This window comes from Triturus cristatus, chromosome 3_1 (assembly GCF_964204655.1).
Source record: "Triturus cristatus chromosome 3_1, aTriCri1.1, whole genome shotgun sequence".
In the NCBI taxonomy this organism is placed as follows: Eukaryota; Metazoa; Chordata; class Amphibia; order Caudata; family Salamandridae; genus Triturus; species Triturus cristatus.
In genome coordinates, this window is record NC_140583.1 from 1,161,805,666 (window position 1) to 1,161,827,128 (window position 21,463).

The 21,463-nt window shown below is 45.5% G+C and overlaps 1 protein-coding gene across 3 annotated transcripts in view; it reads left to right on the forward strand.

The window, feature by feature from the left end:
• Positions 1-21,463, forward strand: part of LOC146861711 (uncharacterized) — a 539,257-nt gene that overhangs the window by 84,771 nt on the left and 433,023 nt on the right. For 2 of the 3 annotated variants that reach the window (XM_085646062.1, XM_085646065.1), the window contains exon 2: positions 19,940-20,066. In XM_085646062.1, the coding sequence (XP_085502188.1) occupies positions 19,940-20,066 (127 nt within the window). The remainder of the gene's footprint in view (positions 1-19,939; positions 20,067-21,463) is intronic. The other variant, XM_085646063.1, reaches the window with a different exon arrangement.

Genomic DNA, 21,463 nt, shown 5'->3' on the forward strand with positions numbered 1-21,463 from the left:
CATGCTGCGTTGTCAGTGTGTCCACGGAGACCCTGGTTTCCATAGAAATGAAGCACGAGAACCAGGAAGCAAACGTCCAGCCAGCCGTAGACACCGAAGAGGGGCTAGCAGTTCCAGCACTACTGCTTCAAGTGGTACTTGCGACCAAAGAGAGTAGGCATTCGCACCTCTTGCAGACCCTGGCTTTTACAAGGCCTCTGCTTCTTCAAGACAATGATTACTTTAGGAGTGCTAAATTCACTACCCAGGAGGCTGGCTGCTTCTTGTGTCTGTTAATACATAGTTGGTCATTAGTATAGCGGGCGGATCGCCACCGCCTGTATGGCGGTGGCGATCCGCCCGCTAAAAATCACCACCCGCTTTCAAATCCCCCCCCCCCACCACATTATCATGGCGGGGGGACCCCGGCGGACGGAAAGACCGTCCACCGGTTTTCCGCCAGTAGGCAATCCGCCTGATTGCCTACCGGGCGGAAAAGCATTTTATATGGCGGTGGTGTCTGGTAGACACCGCCATCCATATTACTAGGCAGGCAGGCGGTTTTTGACATTTGGGGCCCATAGCGGGCCCCCAGGGAGTCTAGGGGGTGCTCATGAGGGCCTGCAGTTCCATGCACAACATGGCAGGCACAGCGCGGTGCCTGCCATGTTGTGCATGGAAGTGCACAAAATGCCTTCTTGGCATTGCGGCAGGCGGTGCTGAGAGCACTGCCTGCCGCAATGTCAGGAATGCAGGATGCGCCCGCATGTGTGGGGGGCGCATCCTAATTTCACCTACAGGACCCCTGCACCAATGGCGGGCGGTCCCATTCCACGGAAGGATGACGGGCAGACAAAGTCCGCCCGCCCGCCATCCTAATGACCCTCATAGTATTTGCACCTGCAACACAGACCTGTCTAAGGTAGCGAATACAAGATCTTGTAGGCATACGATAGTTTGTCAGCACTGCAGCAAGTGTTTATGTAATCTGTACACAGCACAGTCTAATGCACCTGATGTGCGCAAGGAAGCGAGCCCTCGCCTTCCCCTGATCGAGACATTGTATCACGTTTTATCTCAAGTGAAGCTGCGTTTTCACGTTCGTCGGGGCGAATAGAATTTGTCTAGAGAGATTTCAAAGATGGCGGTGAACTAAACTAGAAGGGGACAATCTATCTAAATTAAGTTGAATTATTGTTTTTTTGTGTTAGAACGAATCATGTTGAAATCGTTAACTTGAAGCCAGTATGCCTTTCATCAAGTCAGTGAAAGTATTTAATAAGGTACACTTTGAAAATGTTCAGTTTTTTTTCCTGAAGTGCATAGATAAAGATTCAATACTTTTAATTGTCCCAAAATGAAGGACTCATTAAAGAGTCTTTATTACGGCATGGTGGAAATAACATGTTTGTGATGGGACTCTGTAAAAATGAGCATGTCTTTTGCTGTTTCTTACACACACCCGTACTGTTTTCATGCACAAAAACTATTCAGTCTTTCTTTCACACCCAGTGTGTAGGGATTGCACAGCTTTTCAGACCCCGCCGCACAGCACCTAGGATAATGCACTGCATGGCTAAACACTTATAAGGTCCAAAAGGCGAGACCTGTTGACTATACCAATGCTTGTTATGGATTGGGTGAAGTAGAGAGCCTTTCCAGTCTTCAGGAATTATTGCATTGGTCATGCAAAACCGATATAGCGGGGTAAGTATAGTCTCCCAAAACTTGCAGTCCTCTTTGGATAGTTGACCTGGTAGGCCGTTGGGGCCGGGGGTTCCATTGCTTCTCATATTCTTTAAAATTGTTAGCACACAGTTGTCTACAACAGAGGGTTTGCTTGCTTTTTCACTGACTGTTTGCCTTACCATAATGTTTGTTCTGCTGACATTCTGCTGACTAGTGCTCAGTGAGAGTGGTTGATTGTCTGAAAGGGTTTGAGTAATCGGTGGACAGTAGAGTGTTTTCACATATTTGATCCATGCGTGGCTTGAAACTCTGTTTCGCCGGCCGTGGCCGTGCCTGGCCAATGTGTTGATATATTGCAGATTTCTGCTTGTCTACTTGCAGCTAGGAGGCTGTGGACATGTAGCCATTGGGATTCTTCATGTTGTTTTTTAGAATTCCATATATTTTTCCTGTGCATGTTCCTGGCTGACATCCACTTGTAATGTGACTCTTCGTCGCCCATCCATTTGTGATTACATTTGGCACATCTTAGAGCTCTTTTGCTTTGCAGGATGGTAAGGCAGCATAGTTGATGTTGGCAGCACGTACTTTCTTTGGACCATTACCGGGAGTTTACTGACTTGCCCTGCAGTGCATAGTACAACCCTGACACCATGTTAGGCCATTTTGAAAATATGTTCCCCTCTATGTGCTCACTGTTAGTTGTCAGCCAATGTGTTTCCAAGCTGCCAAACCAGATTTATCTGTTTTATTCCACTTCAAACGTTTCCGTAACATGTCGATTTCTTCCCTGTCAGATGAACCCAGTATGTTTTATGCGCTTGGTGTTGCGTGTTTGCAGCGAGATTACTGTGAACAGAGGAAGATGGTCACTAGTCGGCAGCTCTGGCTTTGCAAACTCCGCTACGTGTTCGTAGAGTTATTCATAAAAATATAATCATTAGTTAATTAGTGATTATGTGGGGGATGTTCTATTCTGGCGTAAGTGGCGTCTTGTACATCTTGTACAGACTTTAGACAGTGGTTGTTTGAAATTAGTTAAGCTGCTTGCCCGCTCAATCCCTGGATAGTGTCTTTCCCTGCTACCAGGTTATGAATGTTAAAGTCCACGGCCATTATTATCCTGCAGTTTGGATGATAGCTGAGAAGTTCTTCTAGTGTGTCGACCAATTCCCTCATCTTGCAGTTGAAGTACACATTCAGCAATAAAATCGCTGATGGGGATCCATTCCTTTTCAGGCCTTGCAGATGACGGGCCTGGACCATATCCGTGCATGTGGGGGACTTTGCACACTGTATTTTTATGTCAAGGCTTATATATAGATAGATAGGCCCACAGAAGGCCTTCCAAACAAGTTGTGCTTTTTTTGCTGGAAGGTGAAGCTATTCAAATCCTGGGATTGACAATGGTAACAATAGCCAGGTTTTCTGGAGACACAATTGCTCCCCTGTCTCTAAAAATTCAAAGGGAGCCCTGTTATTTAGCGTTGTTTTGAGCCTGTACACATTCCAGGATTTTACTTTTAAAGTTTTGTCCATTCTGCCTGTTGGCCTATTTAGTCGCTTTGTGCTATGAGTAGTGTGATTGCCATCCTGCCAGGTTCTTTACCACCCCTCCTGGTCGTTTGTGTGCTGTTTATTTTTTGACCTTTCAATGATTTTACCCCTGTTACAGGATTTGTGGGTGTGAAGTATATTTTCAAATTAGGAAATATTTTGGGGAGCGCTGCTGCAGTGTTTGCCCTTATGATGGATTTTCTCTGCTGCCGTGTTGTTTTTTCACTCTGTTGTCCCCAAAGCATATATGGATATTTTTCTTCTTTGAGTATATGTACGTTGACTCCCCAGCTGGCGAATTAGACGTTTTCTGCAATGACCATTTGAGCTTGGGCGCTGGTTCTCCATGGACTAGTGTTGATTGTTTTGTAGACTTGTTGCTCATTGCCTTAAATTGGACTCAAATTAGATTGTTTGTCTTAAGGTGATTTGCTTCTGGAGTATGATGAAGTATTTGCAGGATATTTGCCCTGTTTAATATGTCCTTGTTTCCACTGGAGATGTATTCTGGCATGAGAACAGTGATGTTATTATCTGATTTTATTTGAACGAGGTCCCCTGTCCTTTGCGAGGCAACATGAATTTCCGGGGGTTGATTGGTAATTGTGCTTAGACTACTATGTGCAAGTGGTGATCTATTCTTCCTCGTCCCAGTGCTATTCGTTTGGAGTTGGGATGTTCTTGCGCTGTCCATATTGGATAGAGGCTCTGTTTGTTCCTGCCGATCTGTATGCCATGCTGTGTCATCGCTCCCCCTGTTGTCTTATTTGCTTGGGTTGATTGATCTCATGTAGGGCTAGCTTCCACTTTTCTTCTTCAGGGTTGCTTCCACTGCGAGATGTTGAGTGCTTGTGTTACTGGTGAGATAGGCCAGCCGTTGCCTGAACTGGTGGCTGGTCTCTCCCTTTAAAAGATTGGAATAGAGTTTCTGTGCCCTAGATGTTTTTGGTTGGAAATTTACGTTTAGACCCGTTTTATGGTCCTAGATATTGTCTGGAGCCTCCCTTCGCAGCAATAGTTCCTTTGCGCAGTGCCATCGTTTGGTGCGTTTTGCTTGCTTCTTCAGGCGTTTCTTTGCTTGTATGGATAGCAATTTGCAAGGTTCCGTCGGCGCTTTGAGGAGATCCATTTGACCGTTTCTTCTGGTTACGGCTTTGCCCGTTGTCCTCAAGTCCTGTTGGATTTGGTTTTGGTTCCACGCTGTTACCGAATCTGACAAGTTGCGAGGGATGTCTACTCCTGCTGTGTTGTTGTTTTCGTGAGTTTTGGCCTGTCATCTGTACATTGGTCTGGTAGTTGTGATTTTGAGTTCTCACTATTGCCAGCTGTGACGAGGTGGGGGGAGTATCTGTTACTGATGTATTGTCACTTTCATTGTTTATATTTTGGATAGCGGCCCTATCTCTAGACATTGGCCCCGATGGACAGTGTTCAGTAGCTGCCTTTGTTTCAATTCTGTTACTAATGATGAGAAGACTTTTGGCAGAGAGCTGAGCTTTTTGACGAAGGGGAGGCATGAGCATTTTGCCATGTGCTGGATTTTTATTGTGTCCAATTTACCATCTAATTTATCCATTGTGGCTGCTATATTTGTTATGGCTAATGCTATTGCGTGCAGTGTGTCCATTTGAAGTTCCAGTTTTTGCGTCTGCCATGAAAGGGCTTTACTGGCTGATGTCAACGTCATATTTATTGAGGATGTAAGAGAATTTTGTTGGGGGCTCCCCGATCCAGTCCTGTACTTTGTCTCACCGGATTGGTGCAAAGGGGCCAGTTCCCCCTCTGGGTTGTAGCCTCCCAAACCCAAGCAAGGAGAGCTTTGGGTGAGATTATAAGACTGCACTGCAGGAAGAGTCTGTAGTGCAATCGAGTCACTAAAAAATTCAGCTGTCTCTATCCTGGGATAGTTCCTTGCTTCTCCCTTCTGTGTTGTACGTGTTCCCTATCGGGGAAACCAACACGGATGAAATTTCTTGGTCTCCGGATTGGCCGATTTCGGTGGCCGGTTGAGACCCCTTTGTTCGGGGCTAGAGAGTTCTCTGTTGGCCGGCTTCCCCTTGTGGTAGGAGTTTTGAACCTGGCTCCATGTGTTTTCGGGTTGGTGTGCTGATTGATTCTCCTGTTTACCCAGGGATGGACGAGCAGGGTGGCATGGCTACACAGCTGCCTTTTCGTTGAAGCTCTCAATGTAGCGGGTGTTGGCTTAAAATACCTACAAATTGTCATGGCATTGAAAGTTGGGAGTGCAGCGGGGTTGACTCGTGCTGGGTTTGCTCAACTTGGGGTGGGCTTCTTATGGAATGGGTTTTACTGGAGGATGTTTTTTCCCTAATCTCCCTTTTGTCATTTTCTGCCTCTGTTGTAGAATAACTCATTTGTAGTTATTGAGTTTTTTAGACGCTTCCTATCTTCCAACTTGAAAGGTAGTTTATAGGCCAATTCCCAATTGGGGGTGTTGGGCTTACTTTTTTCCCCCGTTGTTGCTACTCTCCGTCTTTTTTTAGTTTCTCGGATTTTCCGGAGTATGATAATGACATTTGAGTATTAGAGTTTTGTTTGACCGAGCGTGTTGGCCTTCTGCTGGGTTGTTGCGTTGGTGATTCATAATTGGTCATTTGAGTCCTTTTAGGGTTGTTCCATGGGTACTTGGGTCCGTAGGTCCTGTTTGTCTAGGGTGCTGGGGTGTATAGTTTTGCTAACCCCCTAAGGGCAGGGTCAGGGGCAGCCGGCGATGGAGCTCTCCCCAACCCAAAATCCGTGCCCAGCCCTAAGCAGGCTTGAGCCCCTTGCGGCAGGCCCTCTTTAACAACTGATGGTATGCTTGGGAAGTGTTGACAGGATATTTGGCAGGGTTTGTGTCTAGAAAGCAAGGGTGGTGCGCCAGCTCTACCGGTCTCCCGTAGTTTTCCCCCCTCTCAACCTGGGTTCTCGTTTCTGGGAGCGCAAGGGGCATGGAGGCAGGGCTGGAGCGGTGCTATGCTATGGTGGTGGCAGGGAGTGGGGCCCCCGGACAAGGCAAGCCACGCCAGCCTAATGCCGGCCGCTTCTGTCTCGGCAGGGTGTCCCACAGGCTTAGCCCTCCCGCTGTTTACATTATTGCTCTCTTTGCTTCATCTGCTGTCCTGTGCCTTTCTGTTCCTGTCCACAACACAAATTGGAGCTATAGGGGCAGAGAACAGGTCATCCCCCACTCAAACGTTTCTATACAACAAGTGACCTGTTCCCAAGGTGAAACACCGATCAAACGTCTATACCCTTTGTCATATATTTTGAGACAGTCTATACAGCATGTGGTCACACCATCAATGCTACTTATGGGTATGATTTCACCAATTTAAAGAAAAAGAGGAAGAAGTAGTTCATACGAGGTACAATGGTCTCTATAATCCCCAAGTGTCTGTCTCTAAACACCCAATAGTGATGAAAAAGTGTAGGAAAGGAGCGAGGGAGCCTCACGGTAGCACCACCAGGGAGGTTTAAGCAGGAAGGTACTCGCCTGCTACCTCAAGGTCTCATCATCAGCTACCCTCGTACCGAAATTATAATATGTGTAAAGGAGGAAAAATGGGTAACAACCTAAAGAGTGCTAAGGTGTGTGTAAAAGGAAATATAGTACCAAATTGTGTGCACCTAGGAAACCCCACAACTATATACAGAGATGAGCTAGAACACACTGGCTTACAATTTTATTCCATGCTGTGTGTCTACTCCTATTAAAATGCCGACATGTTTCATTGCCTTTGGGTACACTCACGGCAATTTCTTCAGGGCGTGGGTTTTTTTTCTCAACCCTGCATTTCCGCCTGTCTTTTGATAAAAACACTTCGGGATTTTACCCAACGTGGGTATACCTTTACCCTGGAGCTCTTGCATGCGATAGACTGCACTCCTTCAAGGCTCTTCTGGTTAGCTCCTACTGTGAGCCTTAATTGCTTGCGCGTCCGGCGATGCGGTGCTGAGCTAACGCCGGACGCGCAAGCAATTAAGGCTCACAGTAGGAGCTAACCAGAAGAGCCTTGAAGGAGTGCAGTCTATCGCATGCAAGATCTCCAGGGTAAAGGTATACCCACGTTGGGTAAAATCCCGAAGTGTTTTTATCAAAAGACAGGCGGAAATGCAGGGTTGAGAAAAAAACCCCACGCCCTGAAGAAATTGCCGTGAGTGTACCCAAAGGCAATGAAACATGTCGGCATTTTAATAGGAGTAGACACACAGCATGGAATAAAATTGTAAGCCAGTGTGTTCTAGCTCATCTCTGTATATAGTTGTGGGGTTTCCTAGGTGCACACAATTTGGCACTATATTTCCTTTTACACACACCTTAGCACTCTTTAGGTTGTTACCCATTTTTCCTCCTTTACACATATTATAATTTCGGAACGAGGGTAGCTGATGATGAGACCTTGAGGTAGCAGGCGAGTACCTTCCTGCTTAAACCTCCCTGGTGGTGCTACCGTGAGGCTCCCTCGCTCCTTTCCTACACTTTTTCATCACTATTGGGTGTTTAGAGACAGACACTTGGGGATTATAGAGACCATTGTACCTCGTATGAACTACTTCTTCCTCTTTTTCTTTAAATTGGTGAAATCATACCCATAAGTAGCATTGATGGTGTGACCACATGCTGTATAGACTGTCTCAAAATATATGACAAAGGGTATAGACGTTTGATCGGTGTTTCACCTTGGGAACAGGTCACCTTTCTGTTCCTGTGCCTGCCTCCTAGTATCCTCAGTTGTCCTTGTGCTTGCCGCGGGGCCATCAGTGAAGTGGTGAGGCGGCTTCGCGTGTTGGTATGGTGGTATTGGAGCATTATTGAGCTAGTGCTAGGCGGTTGGATCCTCAACCAGCCCCCTGCTCACCATCTGCTGCTTACTCGCTTCTTGCTCGTGGGAGTCGCGGGTGACGTCACCCGCTGCAGCTTGTTCAGGCTTGATCAGACAAACTCTGGACAAGTAATGTGTTCTGACTTGTTTTCAGCCTATTAAAATTTATCAGACAGGATTACAAAAAATGGGCTTTCATAACTACTGAAATATATTTTAAAATGTTGGTACAGTTCACTTTTTAGCTATTTGAATGTGTGTTAGAAAAAAATCCTGATATCCTACTGCCTTCATTTCACACTTTTTGTATAGCACGTCAGACAGTTCACTTTAAAAAAAACTCTAGAAATCTACAGTTGGAGAAAGAAAAGTAATTGTAACAAGATGTTAACTGACTTCTGACCTCTGTCTCTATACACAGAGCAAATGTGACAAGATAAAAACAAGATTTAAAGGCATCTTTATTGCTCCTTCACTTTCTAAGTGAACAGAACACCTGTTCTTTGTCAGCACGCCAGAACGGGCGAGTAGGCCCTAAATATAGCTTGCCCTGAATAAATTTGACTTGCCATAGCGAATAGGCGAGAAGATTTCTCATAGCCTGGGAGGGCCCGCCAATAAATGCCCCGTCAATGTCATCAGAAATGTGGTACGTGGCAGTGTCTGCTCCAGCACTCCTTCCAGACATTCAAAATCCCCCTCTCGGAAGGGTGCAAGGAAAGGCAACTCAAGGTTGTGTGCAGGAAATCACCACGGGCCCCCTGGCAACACAGGCATGTTTCAGATGCAATTAGCCTCCTCTTCCAGAGCCTCTCCCTCATACATTATACTCTATGTAGGTATCTTAGCTAAATGAGGCAGAACTGTGAAGCAATGGCCCCCTCCCAAGGAGAGGCCAGCGCCTCACTCCAGGCTTCATCCTCCAAGGGGCCTACAAGGGGCCTAAGTCACAGGTCCATGTCTTGCGAAGCAAACTGAAGTTGTCTGGGGCATTGTTGATTAGGGAGCGGTATATAGCTGAGACTTTGTGATCTGGGATGTGTGTCAGGAGTAATTTGCCCTCCAGAAGAGTAAACTCCGGAATCTCCTCTAGGCGAGCCAGATATGGCAGAAGAACATGATGCATCTGGAGAGACTTCTGGAGCTAGAATTCTTCTTGCAGATCAGCAAAACTCTTCAGAGAGTTCCACTTGAGCACATCCCCTTATCTGGAGACTAATGAGATCACAGCGTTGAAACCCCTATAAGCCAGCCTCCTGGTGCAGGAGCGTGCCATCCCAAAGAAGGGTCTCCCAGGTGATGCTTCCCTTCTAACCTATAGCCGCCTCAGAGTCCTTCCAGGCACCAATTACCTCTCTCGTAGTCTGGAAAAGACCCTGGGGGATCCTCCTCCCATGCAACAGGTGAGAGAGCTTCAGCGTCTCCATCGCTCAACCCCCCCGCTACGTAATTCGGGTTTGTAATGCCTTGAAACCACCAATCCTTCTAAACCATCAGTTGAGCTTCCCTATAGTAGGATCTCACATCTGGGGTGGATATGCCCCCATTGTAGTTTGAGTTGCAACATTTCGATAGGGCGATCCGGGGTGGACCATGTTTCCACAAGAAGCTCGGCAACAACGATTCTAGGTGTGAGAACAAAGACGCCGCAAGGGGAAAAGGGAAGTTCTGAAGCCGATAAATCAAATGCGGTACTGACACCATTTTAAAAATAGCCACCAGTCTATCTAATTGGGGCTGTTTATTCGTTGTCCAAGTCCGGGGTTTCATTAGTGGTAATATAGACTCCGAAATGCTGGACTCCTTGGCGTAGAACCACAAGCCCAGAGGTCCATGACAAATCCATAGGGCCGTTGCCCACTACGTACACAGAGAAAGATTTGTCAGGGTGCATCCACAGTCCCGTAAAATCTCTAGAGATCCTCAGTATATGGAGTGCCCGCGGTCCCTATTGTGACGGGTCTGATAAAAAAAATGAGCACGTCATCGGCATATAAGGCTATTCTTTCCTCTGCTCCAGGGTACCATACAAACCCCTGCATTTGTGCATCTATCCTGATCTAGGCTGCCAGTGGTTAAATGGCCAGGGCAAATAGGCAGCAAAACTGGACATCCCTGCCTCCTCTCCCTTCCAACCTGAAAGGGAGGGGAAACCGCTCTCCCTGCCCTCATCAACTGTTACTTCTTTGAGGGCAATAAACACACTATCGCTGACTTCATGGGACTGCAAAAGGGGTTTTACCCTGAGCTTGATAATGTCACCCATTAGAAACAGTCTCTGTATGATGTATCTTTCTTCACTTATGTTGATAGAGCTCATAGGCCCCCCTCTGCCTCTTTGGAATCCATTGCCATACGTTAACAAATGGCCGAGTGCTCTTCGCCATGCAGACAATACTGCCCATCACAACAAAATATACCAGAAGCATGGAAGTTTTAAGTGATTTCATTACCTAGATATAAGGAGTCTCAATTATGTAAAATGTCTCCATAATTACTAATTTCTTAGGATTAAACATTTTGTGGCAATATAGCATGGTCCATAGTGTCTGAATTAATAATCCTGCAGAATATCCAGTTATAATTGTATCTTTCATAGCGAGTATTGTTATCCATACTCAGTACACCAAATGTAGTCTGCTTCTTGAATTTCTATTTTTTTTGATAGTGCGCTACAATTCCCAGTGTATATAATGGCGGTATGCTTGGTAGTTTAATACATTTTATAGTTTTGATATCCGCAGTTGTAGTTTTTGCATCTGTAACCCAAAGACCTTTTACTAGTCTGCTCCTGGGATAACTCTGGGTCACTTTGGTTCAGGAAGAGCTTTTCCAGCCCTGTCTTAAGCTAGACACTCCATGCAATTTGAGGGTGGGGGTGTGTGGGGGTGAGTAGCGTAAGGGGTCTAAGGACAACTGTAACATCAACACATTTGACATGAAATACACCAATTCTTTAACATGCTAAAGCATTTAAGTTTAGTACATTAAAATATTACACAGCTGCCACGGAGAGCTAAACAGTGTAATGCACTACGCTGAAGCTCTTCTGCATGTTGAGGAAATAATGTATTTCTTTAACATGAAATAGTTTCAGTTTAGTGCATTGAACTGTATACTACAATGAGTGGTATTAGAAGCGATAGGCTCTAAACATTAACTGTTTATGCCCTTCACCCACCAACCGAACGACTCTGCTAGTAAATAGCGAGAGACACGTGATTTATCATGTGCACCTTATATGTGGCCTAGGCTGTGATGCTAGATCGAGCAATATTGTAATCTGTTAAAAACTGCAGGAGATGTTTAAGTACAGTGTGCATCCTAAAGTATTTCAAGATGCTCTATCAACCCCAGCTTCCCGCTTGACTAAATTGTGTGATCTTAGCACTTGGCTTATTTCATTGTGCATCTTTATCCTTTATCATCACATTTAGTGCCATGACAAAGCACAAAGAGGCACAGTGAAATTGTCCCAGGCCTGAACGTATCCTCAGGATCGAACCGATGCTCTTAGGGGTCCACCTGTAGACAGCCCCAAGTCTGTGTGTGTGTGTGTGTATGTGTGTGTATGTGTGTGTATGTATATATATATATATAATCTACTGGCGGTCGCCAGTAGATAGTTATAGTTAGGACCGTGTTTCCATAGGAAATCTCAAAATTCTATTTTGAATAACTTTGGCGCCGGTTGACGAATCCTCGCGAAATTTTCAAAACTAATGGGGCGCTCCGTTCAGCTCCTACCCTGAAAGTCTCGGGGTGATTCGTCAAGCGGGTGCCGAGAAAAAAGGGGGGTCCCAAAACGCGTTTTCCCCCCATGCATTTTTCCATAGGACCTTTAGTCGCAGCTACAGCCCGAACGGCTGAACAGAATTACTTGAGAGGTAGCCATAAGGTCAAGGAAGTGCCTTTTGCAGGTCTGGTGTAAATCTGTTCAGTATTTCTGGAGAAAATAGCATTTAAAAGCATATATATATCTATACGCGCGCAGGGTGCGCGCACCGTGCGAGCACCCTAACGTGCGCGAGCGTAATTCTGATTGGTGGTTACATGTTAGTCAACGTTCGAATCGGTCGAAATCAGGAAGTGTCGGCCGCCATTTTGTTTGTTTTCAGTGTGAGAGTGAAAAAGGAAGGTGGCGAACGTGAAAAGGGGGCAGGGTAGAGAGTTCCTGACCCCCTAGCCTTTGTCAGGGGGTCCCTGAAGGACCCCGAAGGCCAAAAATTTTTTATTTTTTTTTTAAAAATCACGGGGGTGCGCGCACAGTGCGCGCACCCTGAAAAACCCCCAAATTTTTTTTTTTAAATCGCAGGGTGAAAACCCCCAAAAAATAAAAAATAATTTTTAATACGTAGTTTATTGTAAAATAAATATATAAAAAAAATAATACATAAATAAATTAGCATTTAAAAAACCGTACAAATTCACTGAAAAAACCATAGGTTTCACACACGTTATAGTTAGGAATTAGCATTTAAAAAACCTTGCAAATTCACTTAAAAAACCATAGGTTTCACACATGTTATAGTTAGGTGGATATTTCCCTCGTAAAAAACCAATGAAATTCCCCCGTTATAGTTAGTTCAGATAACTATAACTCGCGCGACCGCCACTCTATCACAAGGATGATGTCATCAGTGATGTCATGAGTGATGCCGCTGACCATGTCATGAGTGATGTAATATGTGACGGCATGTGCAGTGGATTGCGGGCGCGCGAGTTATAGTTAAGCTTGGAACACAAGTCCTGACATCTCGTTTGGCGGAACCTTGTTGGCGCCCTCACCTACCTGCTGTCACGCTGCCGCTCCTGGGTCCATCATACAGCGTGTCTCCCCCGCTGCCGCCACTTTACCTTACGGCCGAAGAGCGGGGAGACCACATCTCCCAGGCGCCTTAGCGCCCGCTTCACGCCATTCACGCGCCCGGAGGCGCACTAAAGCCCGAGGCTCCCTCGAGGGAGCGGGAAGCTTGGAACACAAGTCCTGACATCTCGTTTGGCGGAACCTTGTTGGCGCCCTCACCTACCTGCTGTCACGCTGCCGCTCCTGGGTCCATCATACAGCGTGTCTCCCCCGCTGCCGCCACTTTACCTTACGGCCGAAGAGCGGGGAGACCACATCTCCCAGGCGCCTTAGCGCCCGCTTCACGCCATTCACGCGCCCGGAGGCGCACTAAAGCCCGAGGCTCCCTCCGCGTCGCGGGACGCGCGCGGGCCACGCCGGGCTGAGCCCGGGCAGAGGGCGGGCCGTCTGTGGCCGTCGGGGGCCGGAAGAGGCCGGGCTGGGCATGCTCTCTGCGATCGTCGTAAAGACAAGGTACCGTGTTTAGTGGCGTTTGTTAGATATAATCATGGTGAAAAAGAAGTCCACTGGAACTAAATCAAATGGGGTGGTAGGAGCAACCCTGGACTCATATTTGGTCAGAGCTGCTAGTGTTCTGACTGAGGAAATAGAAAGAACGGAAAGGCGCTTGTCGATGGGGGTGGGGAATAAGACTTCAGCCCTCATCCACGAGAACCCTGACATCCCAGTTCTAAACACACAGCAGCAATCACCAGGCATTCCCAGGGATCTAGTAGATCAGCTAGAACACATACCGTCCCCACCATATACTATTGAACATTGTGTGTCCACCTCCTTAATTCATACTCAAGAGCCCCCGGTTGTAGAGGTTTCACCTTCCCCCCCGCTCTCAATTCAGACAAGACGTACAAGAGCGGGGGCCTGGCTCCAGTTAGACGACCAAAGAAACAGTCTGTGGGTCGAACTGCTAAAACAGGCTTGGGTCCCCAGCTGCAAGTGGAGGTTTTACCTAATAAGCTCTGGGCAGCAATTAAGAACAAACTGGATGGTATATTGGCACCCATCACTGACAGACTGACATCTATTGAGGTCAGATTTTCTTTATTGGAAGTGAAGCTTAGCGCCATGTCAAAAAACACGCAACCTTCTACCCTGGAGTTGTCGGAAACAAGAAATCATGACCATCCTCAGTGCTCTGTGCCTGTGCTAATGAAGGAAGCTCCCTCGAATGTTGTCCATTTGCCCTCTCCAGTGGCGGTAGACTCTTCCACTCATATCCTGATTTCAACAACAACTATGCCTACCCAAATCCCCCAGATTGATAATGTTTATAACAACAAACCTCCTCCTATCGACCCTACTCCTACTATGAATGTAAAAAAAACCTATGCAGGGAAAGGACTCCCGTTTGTCAGAGAGGCCATCCCTTTGGTTCTCGTTCTTGCCAATGTTCCTCATCTAAGACCAGGCCAAGCAGAGACAACAACTGCGCTGATGGATAAAGCCTTACATTGGCTTAGCAGGAATATGTACTTTGGAGGAGTGGGTGGCCAACAACAACTGGCAAGAGAAATTATAATGGCCAGACGTGTTCCATGGCTTGGAACTAACGTGAAAAAATTTGGGGGAGATTGTGTTGTCATTAATTTTGCTACTACGTATGTTTTACCCAATGTTCTTGTCAATCTATTGCCACCTCAGAAAAGGGATTCTGGTATAATTCCACTCACATTGGAATTTTTTATTGGTAATCCCAGATCCCTAAGACGTAATGTGATGCCAATATTATTTAATGGCCCAAATATAGCTACTGGTAGGAGGGCACTTTTAAGTTTCTCTAGTGACCTTAGGCTAGAAAACAGATTTAATGCCTTGACCGATCTGGAGGAATGCGATTGACATAGGGGGAGTGATGACTACCCTGCTCAAACGCATCCCCAAGTAAATACGCTGATCAGTGACAAAACTCTGGATGAAATAATTGCCTGTACTAGCACCCGAGTTGTCACGTACACCCCCACGAATAACTATCAAATAGTGGTATCTGTTTGTAATAGCCCATTTGAACAAGTGATCCCTTCTGGCAATATAGTAATTAATTCTTTGGCAAGTGAAAGGTGTAGGTCCCTACAAAATACTCCCAATAGTGGTTGCAAAATATCCCTGATATCATGGAACATAGCAGGTATTGCCCAGAAAATGTTTTTACATTCCTGCAAAAAAAAACCCTAAAGGGCGTTCTGTAGGTGGCCTTGTGGCCTGGGTTCGGCAAAACCTAGACTATAGTGTAGTATTGTTAAAATCCTCTGATAAAGATATTTTAGTGTTGAAATTCAGTAGGGCTAATGAGAGTACCCTTGCCATCTTTAATGTGTATGCTAGGGGTCAGAGGGGAGGACTCAGTTCAGAGACTATAACATCTCTCGACTCACAATTAGAAAATCTTCCCATTCACATTATTCCTATTGTAGCAGGGGATTTCAACACCACATTTGAACCATTGGGTAACAAGGTACAGGAGCTATCAACAGAGCAAGACCTTAGTTGGGGAATCCCAAGGCTTGATTTACCCCCTGTTAAAAGATGGTCAAATGCTGCAATTCAACTTAAGGCGTTGTGTCTTGAAAGAGGCCTTAGGGCTGCAAATGGGCGTACCAGATCAGATCTGAAAGGAGAAATTACTTTTGATAATGGGCGCTCCACCAGCCGTATCGACTATATATTGATTGATCTTAGGATATGGCATAGACTTGATGACATGAAGGTAACATGGCGGTTGGAAAGTGATCACAACCCTCTATGTATTGATTTGTGGGCCACTATCAGGGAGGGAGACGTGACCCAAGTTGAGGGAACTATTACCTCGGATTTAGTGATCGCAAATGATAAACGCCATGTAAAATGGAACAAAATAGTTGAACATCCAGAAAAGTTGGAAGCCCTTAAAGCTGAAGTAGTCAAGAGTACCAACTTCCTTATGTCAAGAGTCATTAGTGATGATTTCCCACAAATTGTGTTAGAAGCCCATACTAGTCTATTTGATAACTTGAAAACCTACTTTTTAAAGGATGTTAAGCCAGGGAGACAGGCTTCGAAAACTAATGATGCTAGCTGGTTTAATACTTCATGTAGAGTGGCTCGCCAGAGGCTGAGTGAAGCTCTAAGATCAAGAGATCAATCGGGGGTTAGGGGTGCAAGGGATCATTATAGGGATGTGCAAAAAAAAGCTAAAAAAGGCTGGGATCAATCATGGTGGCAGGACTTAAGAAGTGCCTGTGCAGCAAAGGAATCGAGAACTTTTTGGAGCATTGTCAACTGGGACAGGGGTGGGCGCCCGGAGCCCACCCAGAATAATGTTCCCCAGGCACAATGGGTTGAATTTTTTGGACCTCAGTACGCTGGTAGAGCAACCGGTGAAGAGGCTCTACCATCATATTTTGAAAAATTCTACTCTGGTACAGTGTTTTTTATTAAGGATGTCGAGGTAGCACTCGACTGTGTGGCAAGGGGAAGAGCTCCAGGTATGGATGGAATTCCGGCCGATATATTCTTAAGTGATAAGCCAACTTGGTGTCAGTACATAGCCCTTCTAGCTAATGCAGTGTCTAATGGAGCTCCAGTGCCCCCATCTTGGAAAGGTGCTGAGATAATTCCTGTTTTTAAGAAAGGAGACAAATCCCTTCCCAGTAATTACAGGCCCATAAGTCTTATCGACTCAATACAAAAGGTTATGGGTCGCTTAGTCCTAGGAAAAGTACAGACCTGGGTAGAGGATGCTAACATTTTGTCCCCATTTCAAGCGGGGTTTTGTTCCTGTACCAGTACTACAGACCAAATTTTTCGGTTTATAACTATTTACTGGAGGAACGTGCTCCTGAACGAGGGGTCACTCTACGCTGTTTTCGTAGACCTCAAATCAGCGTTTGATCTGGTCCCTCGGAGGAAACTGTGGGGTGTGCTCGGTGACCTGGGGATGGCTCCGGAACTGTTAACACTTCTCGCCCGCTTACATGAGGGCAATTTTGCAAAAGTTAGGTGGGGGGCACAGGGGGAGGTTACCGACTCCTTCCCTGTTGGGCGGGGTGTCCGACAGGGGTGTGTGTTGGCCCCTACCCTGTTTTCTTTGTACATCAACGGGGTAGTTGAGTATCTTTCGACGGCCCCCACAGATGCTCCCCTTCTGGCCGGCAACCATGTCCCTGTCCTCATGTTTGCGGACGATACTTTGCTCATCTGCAGGACTCCGAGCGGCCTCCAGAAGGCCATTAATGCATTTGTAGAATTTTGTTCTTTAAGAGGGCTAGAAATAAATACCTCAAAAACCAAGTTTATGGCTTTTAATCAGCATAAATCTTTTAGAGGCAGTATTTTATTAAATAATGAGCCCCTAGAACAGGTGAGTGCGTTTACGTACCCTGGTATCTCCCTTCAAAAGGACTTGGGTTGGAACCACCACTTGGATCTTACAGCTCTAAAATTACATCAGCATATAGGGTGTTTGACCAAGAAATATAAATCGTCTTTTACCAAACCAGTCACTCCTGCCCTAGAAATCTACAACGCTAAAGCAGTGAGCTCGGCCCTTTATGGAGCTGAGCTCTGGGGATTTAACGATATGAAACAGCTAGCAAGATTAGAAAATAAATTTTTACGTAATCTTGCCAGTGTCCCACAAAGCACTCCTACGATCCCGCTCCATTTAGACCTAGGGAGGAAAAATATAGCGGACCTAGCAAAGCTTCGGCCACTCCTCTATTGGAGGCGTCTATGGGTCACTCCAGAACTTGTGCAATACGCTCTGGGTTTTAAGGATGTGATCTTGCGGGACTGCTTCCATAGAGTAGGTTGGCTAAAAGAGATTAGGTCCCTACTCATTAAACTGGATTTAGAGATACTTTGGGACAATCCCGAGAAGGCAGTCTTCCCATCAAAGGTGCAACTGAAACAGAAATACTGGGAAATGGTTTATTCATCTGTAGGTCATTCCAGCATTCCAACTAGCCTAACAGGTCGCTTTCTGGATTTTAAATCGTGGCCAGTGTGTGAGGCCTACTGGGATTTGATTGAGAAGCCCATTGACCGAAAACTTTATTTCCAGTTCAGGATAGGTAGCTTGCCTATCAAGACCTTTACCTGTAAATGGGCTTCTAGAACTGATGATAAATGCCACCATTGTCTGACAACGGCAGAGACCATTCCCCATGTTTTCTTTGTTTGTCCGCTATATGCGGCCCCACGGCGGAGATGGCTGAGGCCGATCTGTAGCCTGTTGGGTGTTCGGAGATGTGTTGTTGCGCTGAGAATTTTAGGGTCTGACTGTAGTCCTAGTATAGCTATAGCAGTTGCCAAATTCCTAGGCTGGTCTTGGATTATACGCACTCGCACTTTAAACAAAAATATTGCTGCTATTTTTTCCTTAGATTACTTTTTAAATAGGATCTGTTTACCGTGCTGTCTCTTCTCTTTTAATTGCTCTTAAAGTTTTTTAGATATTTGACAGTATATGGAATTTAATAATCTTTTATCTTGTAACTGTATTGTATTATGTATTCGTGTGATATGTGTTGTATTGTTGTGCTTTTATGACAAACTGTCGAAATAAAGCTTTTTGAATTGAATTAATAGAAACAAAACGAATACCATGAGAGCCTCCACATCGGGGTAAATGCAAATGTGAAGTACTGCACAAATGTTAATAGAAACAAAACGAATACCAATTCCCTCGCATGAGTCACGTCATCCAAATGAAACAGTAGCAAGGACTTGCCAACGGAGGGAAATTATGGTAATGAGCACTGACACAAGGAGTACTCCCAGCAATTGCCAGATAAGCCCTCCTTGGACTCCAAATAGGATAATAGAAATAAGCGGTGCCCAACGGCACGGACCAGGGAACTCTTTAGCATGCTGCGAAATGCCAGCGTTTCGAACAGGACATCTAGGAAAAATCGTCAGTGTCTCGTGCCGACTCCTCGCAGTATCCCCGGTTCCGGACGTCGCGTGCGGCGGAGCGCCTGACGTCCGCCGAGGCTGCTGGGAGTTGTAGTTCTCCTGCGAGCCGATTCCTCAGCTGCCTGGAAGTGCAGGGTTCCCGTGTCCCCTGACAGAAATAAGGCAGTTGCCTCAGATCTCACAATGTGATGATAAAAGACAAAGAAGCATAGTGAAGTAAGGCAATTGCCTAGTATCACACAGTTTTGTCAAGCAGGGAAGCCAGGATTGATCCCAGGTTTCCTAGTTTAATGCCGTACAATCAGAAATATAAAATATTCGTGCCCTGACGATGATGACAGTATAGTCCTAAGAGCAAGTCAGTTATACTGCACCTTATATTTCGCCTAGGTTTTCATCATAGATGGGGCAACATCATAGTCTATTGAAATATCTACAATAAACGTTTTGTACAATGCGCATATTGCACTGAAGTATTTCAAGGTGTTCTCAACTGCGATAATAAAGCGCAAATGTGAAAATAAAACACAAGAAGGCATAGTGAAATAGGGCAGTTCCCAAGGATCACACAGTTTGGTCAAGCAGGGAAGACGGAATTTATCCCAGGATTTCAGGTTTCACGTTGTTCAGTTAAACCATTAAAATGGTTTCTCTGTCTTCAAACCATTCTGGTCTAGAGTTGGAGATGCCAATCCCTCCAGCCCGGTGTCCACTTGATTGACAAATCAGAAATTGCTGAAATATTTTGCGAATTTTCCTTGGAAAGCTCTGCAAGACCTGTTTATGTTGTCATGTTTCAAATTATTTGTCCTGAAATTTGACTTTTTCAATCCAAGGTTTAAACATATTCTCAGGAAGAGAATCCCCTCAAACACCCCAGTGGAAAAACCAATTTCACTGGCTACATGCGCTCATCTAATTTCATTAATTGGTCTTACTTCTAACCACCTTCAGACTCCACCAGCCGCCACTGCTTTATGGGACTTTTTTACTGCAAATAAAGAGGACATAATTTGTGGGGTTGATAATCTTGAAGTATGAAAACGGTTTAAATTAATTTGGGGTTAACATGAAAAATCGTTCTCTGAATAAAGCTGCCCGGTAAATAATGTCACATTTTCTTTTCAAGATACAGGTTTCCTTCCATGAATCTCCTTCCTGTTTCTCCGAAGAGGAGTGGAAGCTTTTACAAGAATGGCAGAAGGAGCTTTACGGGAATGTGATGAAAGAAATTCACCAAGCCCTCATATCATTGGGTAATGTTATACTATTAATCATTGTTGACAAATTTTACCATATACGGAAAACCTCACTTTTTCCAGGATTCTGAGATCTAGTTGTGTTTTCATGTTCTGTCTTTGTTCCTTTCCAAACAAGCGTTGGATTGGTAAAATTAAATTTCCTAGAAGTCATGACTTGGTTATTGTTGGAAATGTGCCCTTTCCGCAGCGTCCCCCCCCCCAAACATCTACTTTTTGCTGACTTCATTTCTGTTGGCCTTCGTACTCTGATCACATTTATCACTGATAACCAGCACTAACGTGCATGTGCTCTCGCTATAAAACATGGTAATATTGGCTCATCACCAATTGGCAGATGTAATTTACTTATAAGTCCCTAGTAAAGAGCACTACAGATGCCCAGGGCCTGTAAATTAAATGCTACTAGTGGGCCTGCAGCACTTACTGTGCCATCCACATAAGTCGCCCTCTAACCATAGCTCAGGCCTGCCATTGCAGAGCCTGTGTGTGCAGTGTAAACTGCCATTTCGACCTTGCATAATAAACCTTTTGCAGGCCTAGACTTTCCATTTTTATACATGTGCCATCCCTAAGGAAGGACATAGACAACCCAGAGGGCAGGGTGAAATGTATTTCTAAGTTTTATATGTCCTGTTAGTGAAAAACCCATTTTTCACTACTGCTAGGCCTATCTCTCCCATAGGATAACACTGAGATTACCTTATTACAGTTTAGAAGTGAAACTCCCAATTGTGAAGAAGGACTTTTCAAGTTTGTGGTCTCTGGAATCACAATTTAAAACCACATCTTATGGTGAAGTTGAATTTTAAATTGCGATTCTGAAAATGCTGCTTTTAGAAAGTTAAAGGAACAAATGATGGACGGAATGCTGAAAAATGCAAACATTCTCCCCCAGTCACAAAGATCTGGGTTTAATCCATCTTTCTTTTGCTCACCACGCCACCCCAGTTTGGACCTGGCCATATGCAAATCAGTCTTGACCCTGTGCCTCATGGGAGCAGTCCAGCCTGACCTGCCAAGCCAGGTCCTCCCTGGACAGGAAACCAGCATTCTGGGACCGGTTTCGGGGCATCACTTTAGAACGCGATGGTGCAGGGTCAAAACTGATTTGCATATGGCTGGGTTCCAACCGGAATGGCATGGGGAGGAAAAAAACCGAAGGGTTTTGGCCCAGATCTCTGTACTGAGGTGAATATATGACATTGTTCTGCATTCTGTCCATCAATTGTTCTTTTTGCATTTGTCACCCTAGTGGGACGGGTATGCCCAGACATGGGTCCTGTGCGCTGGAGTGAAGCTATCCTGGCTGATGAGGGGTGAAACCCTGAAACCGGTCATAGGATGCTTGTTTCCAGTCCAGGGAGGACCTGGCCCAGTAGTTCGGGCTGGAC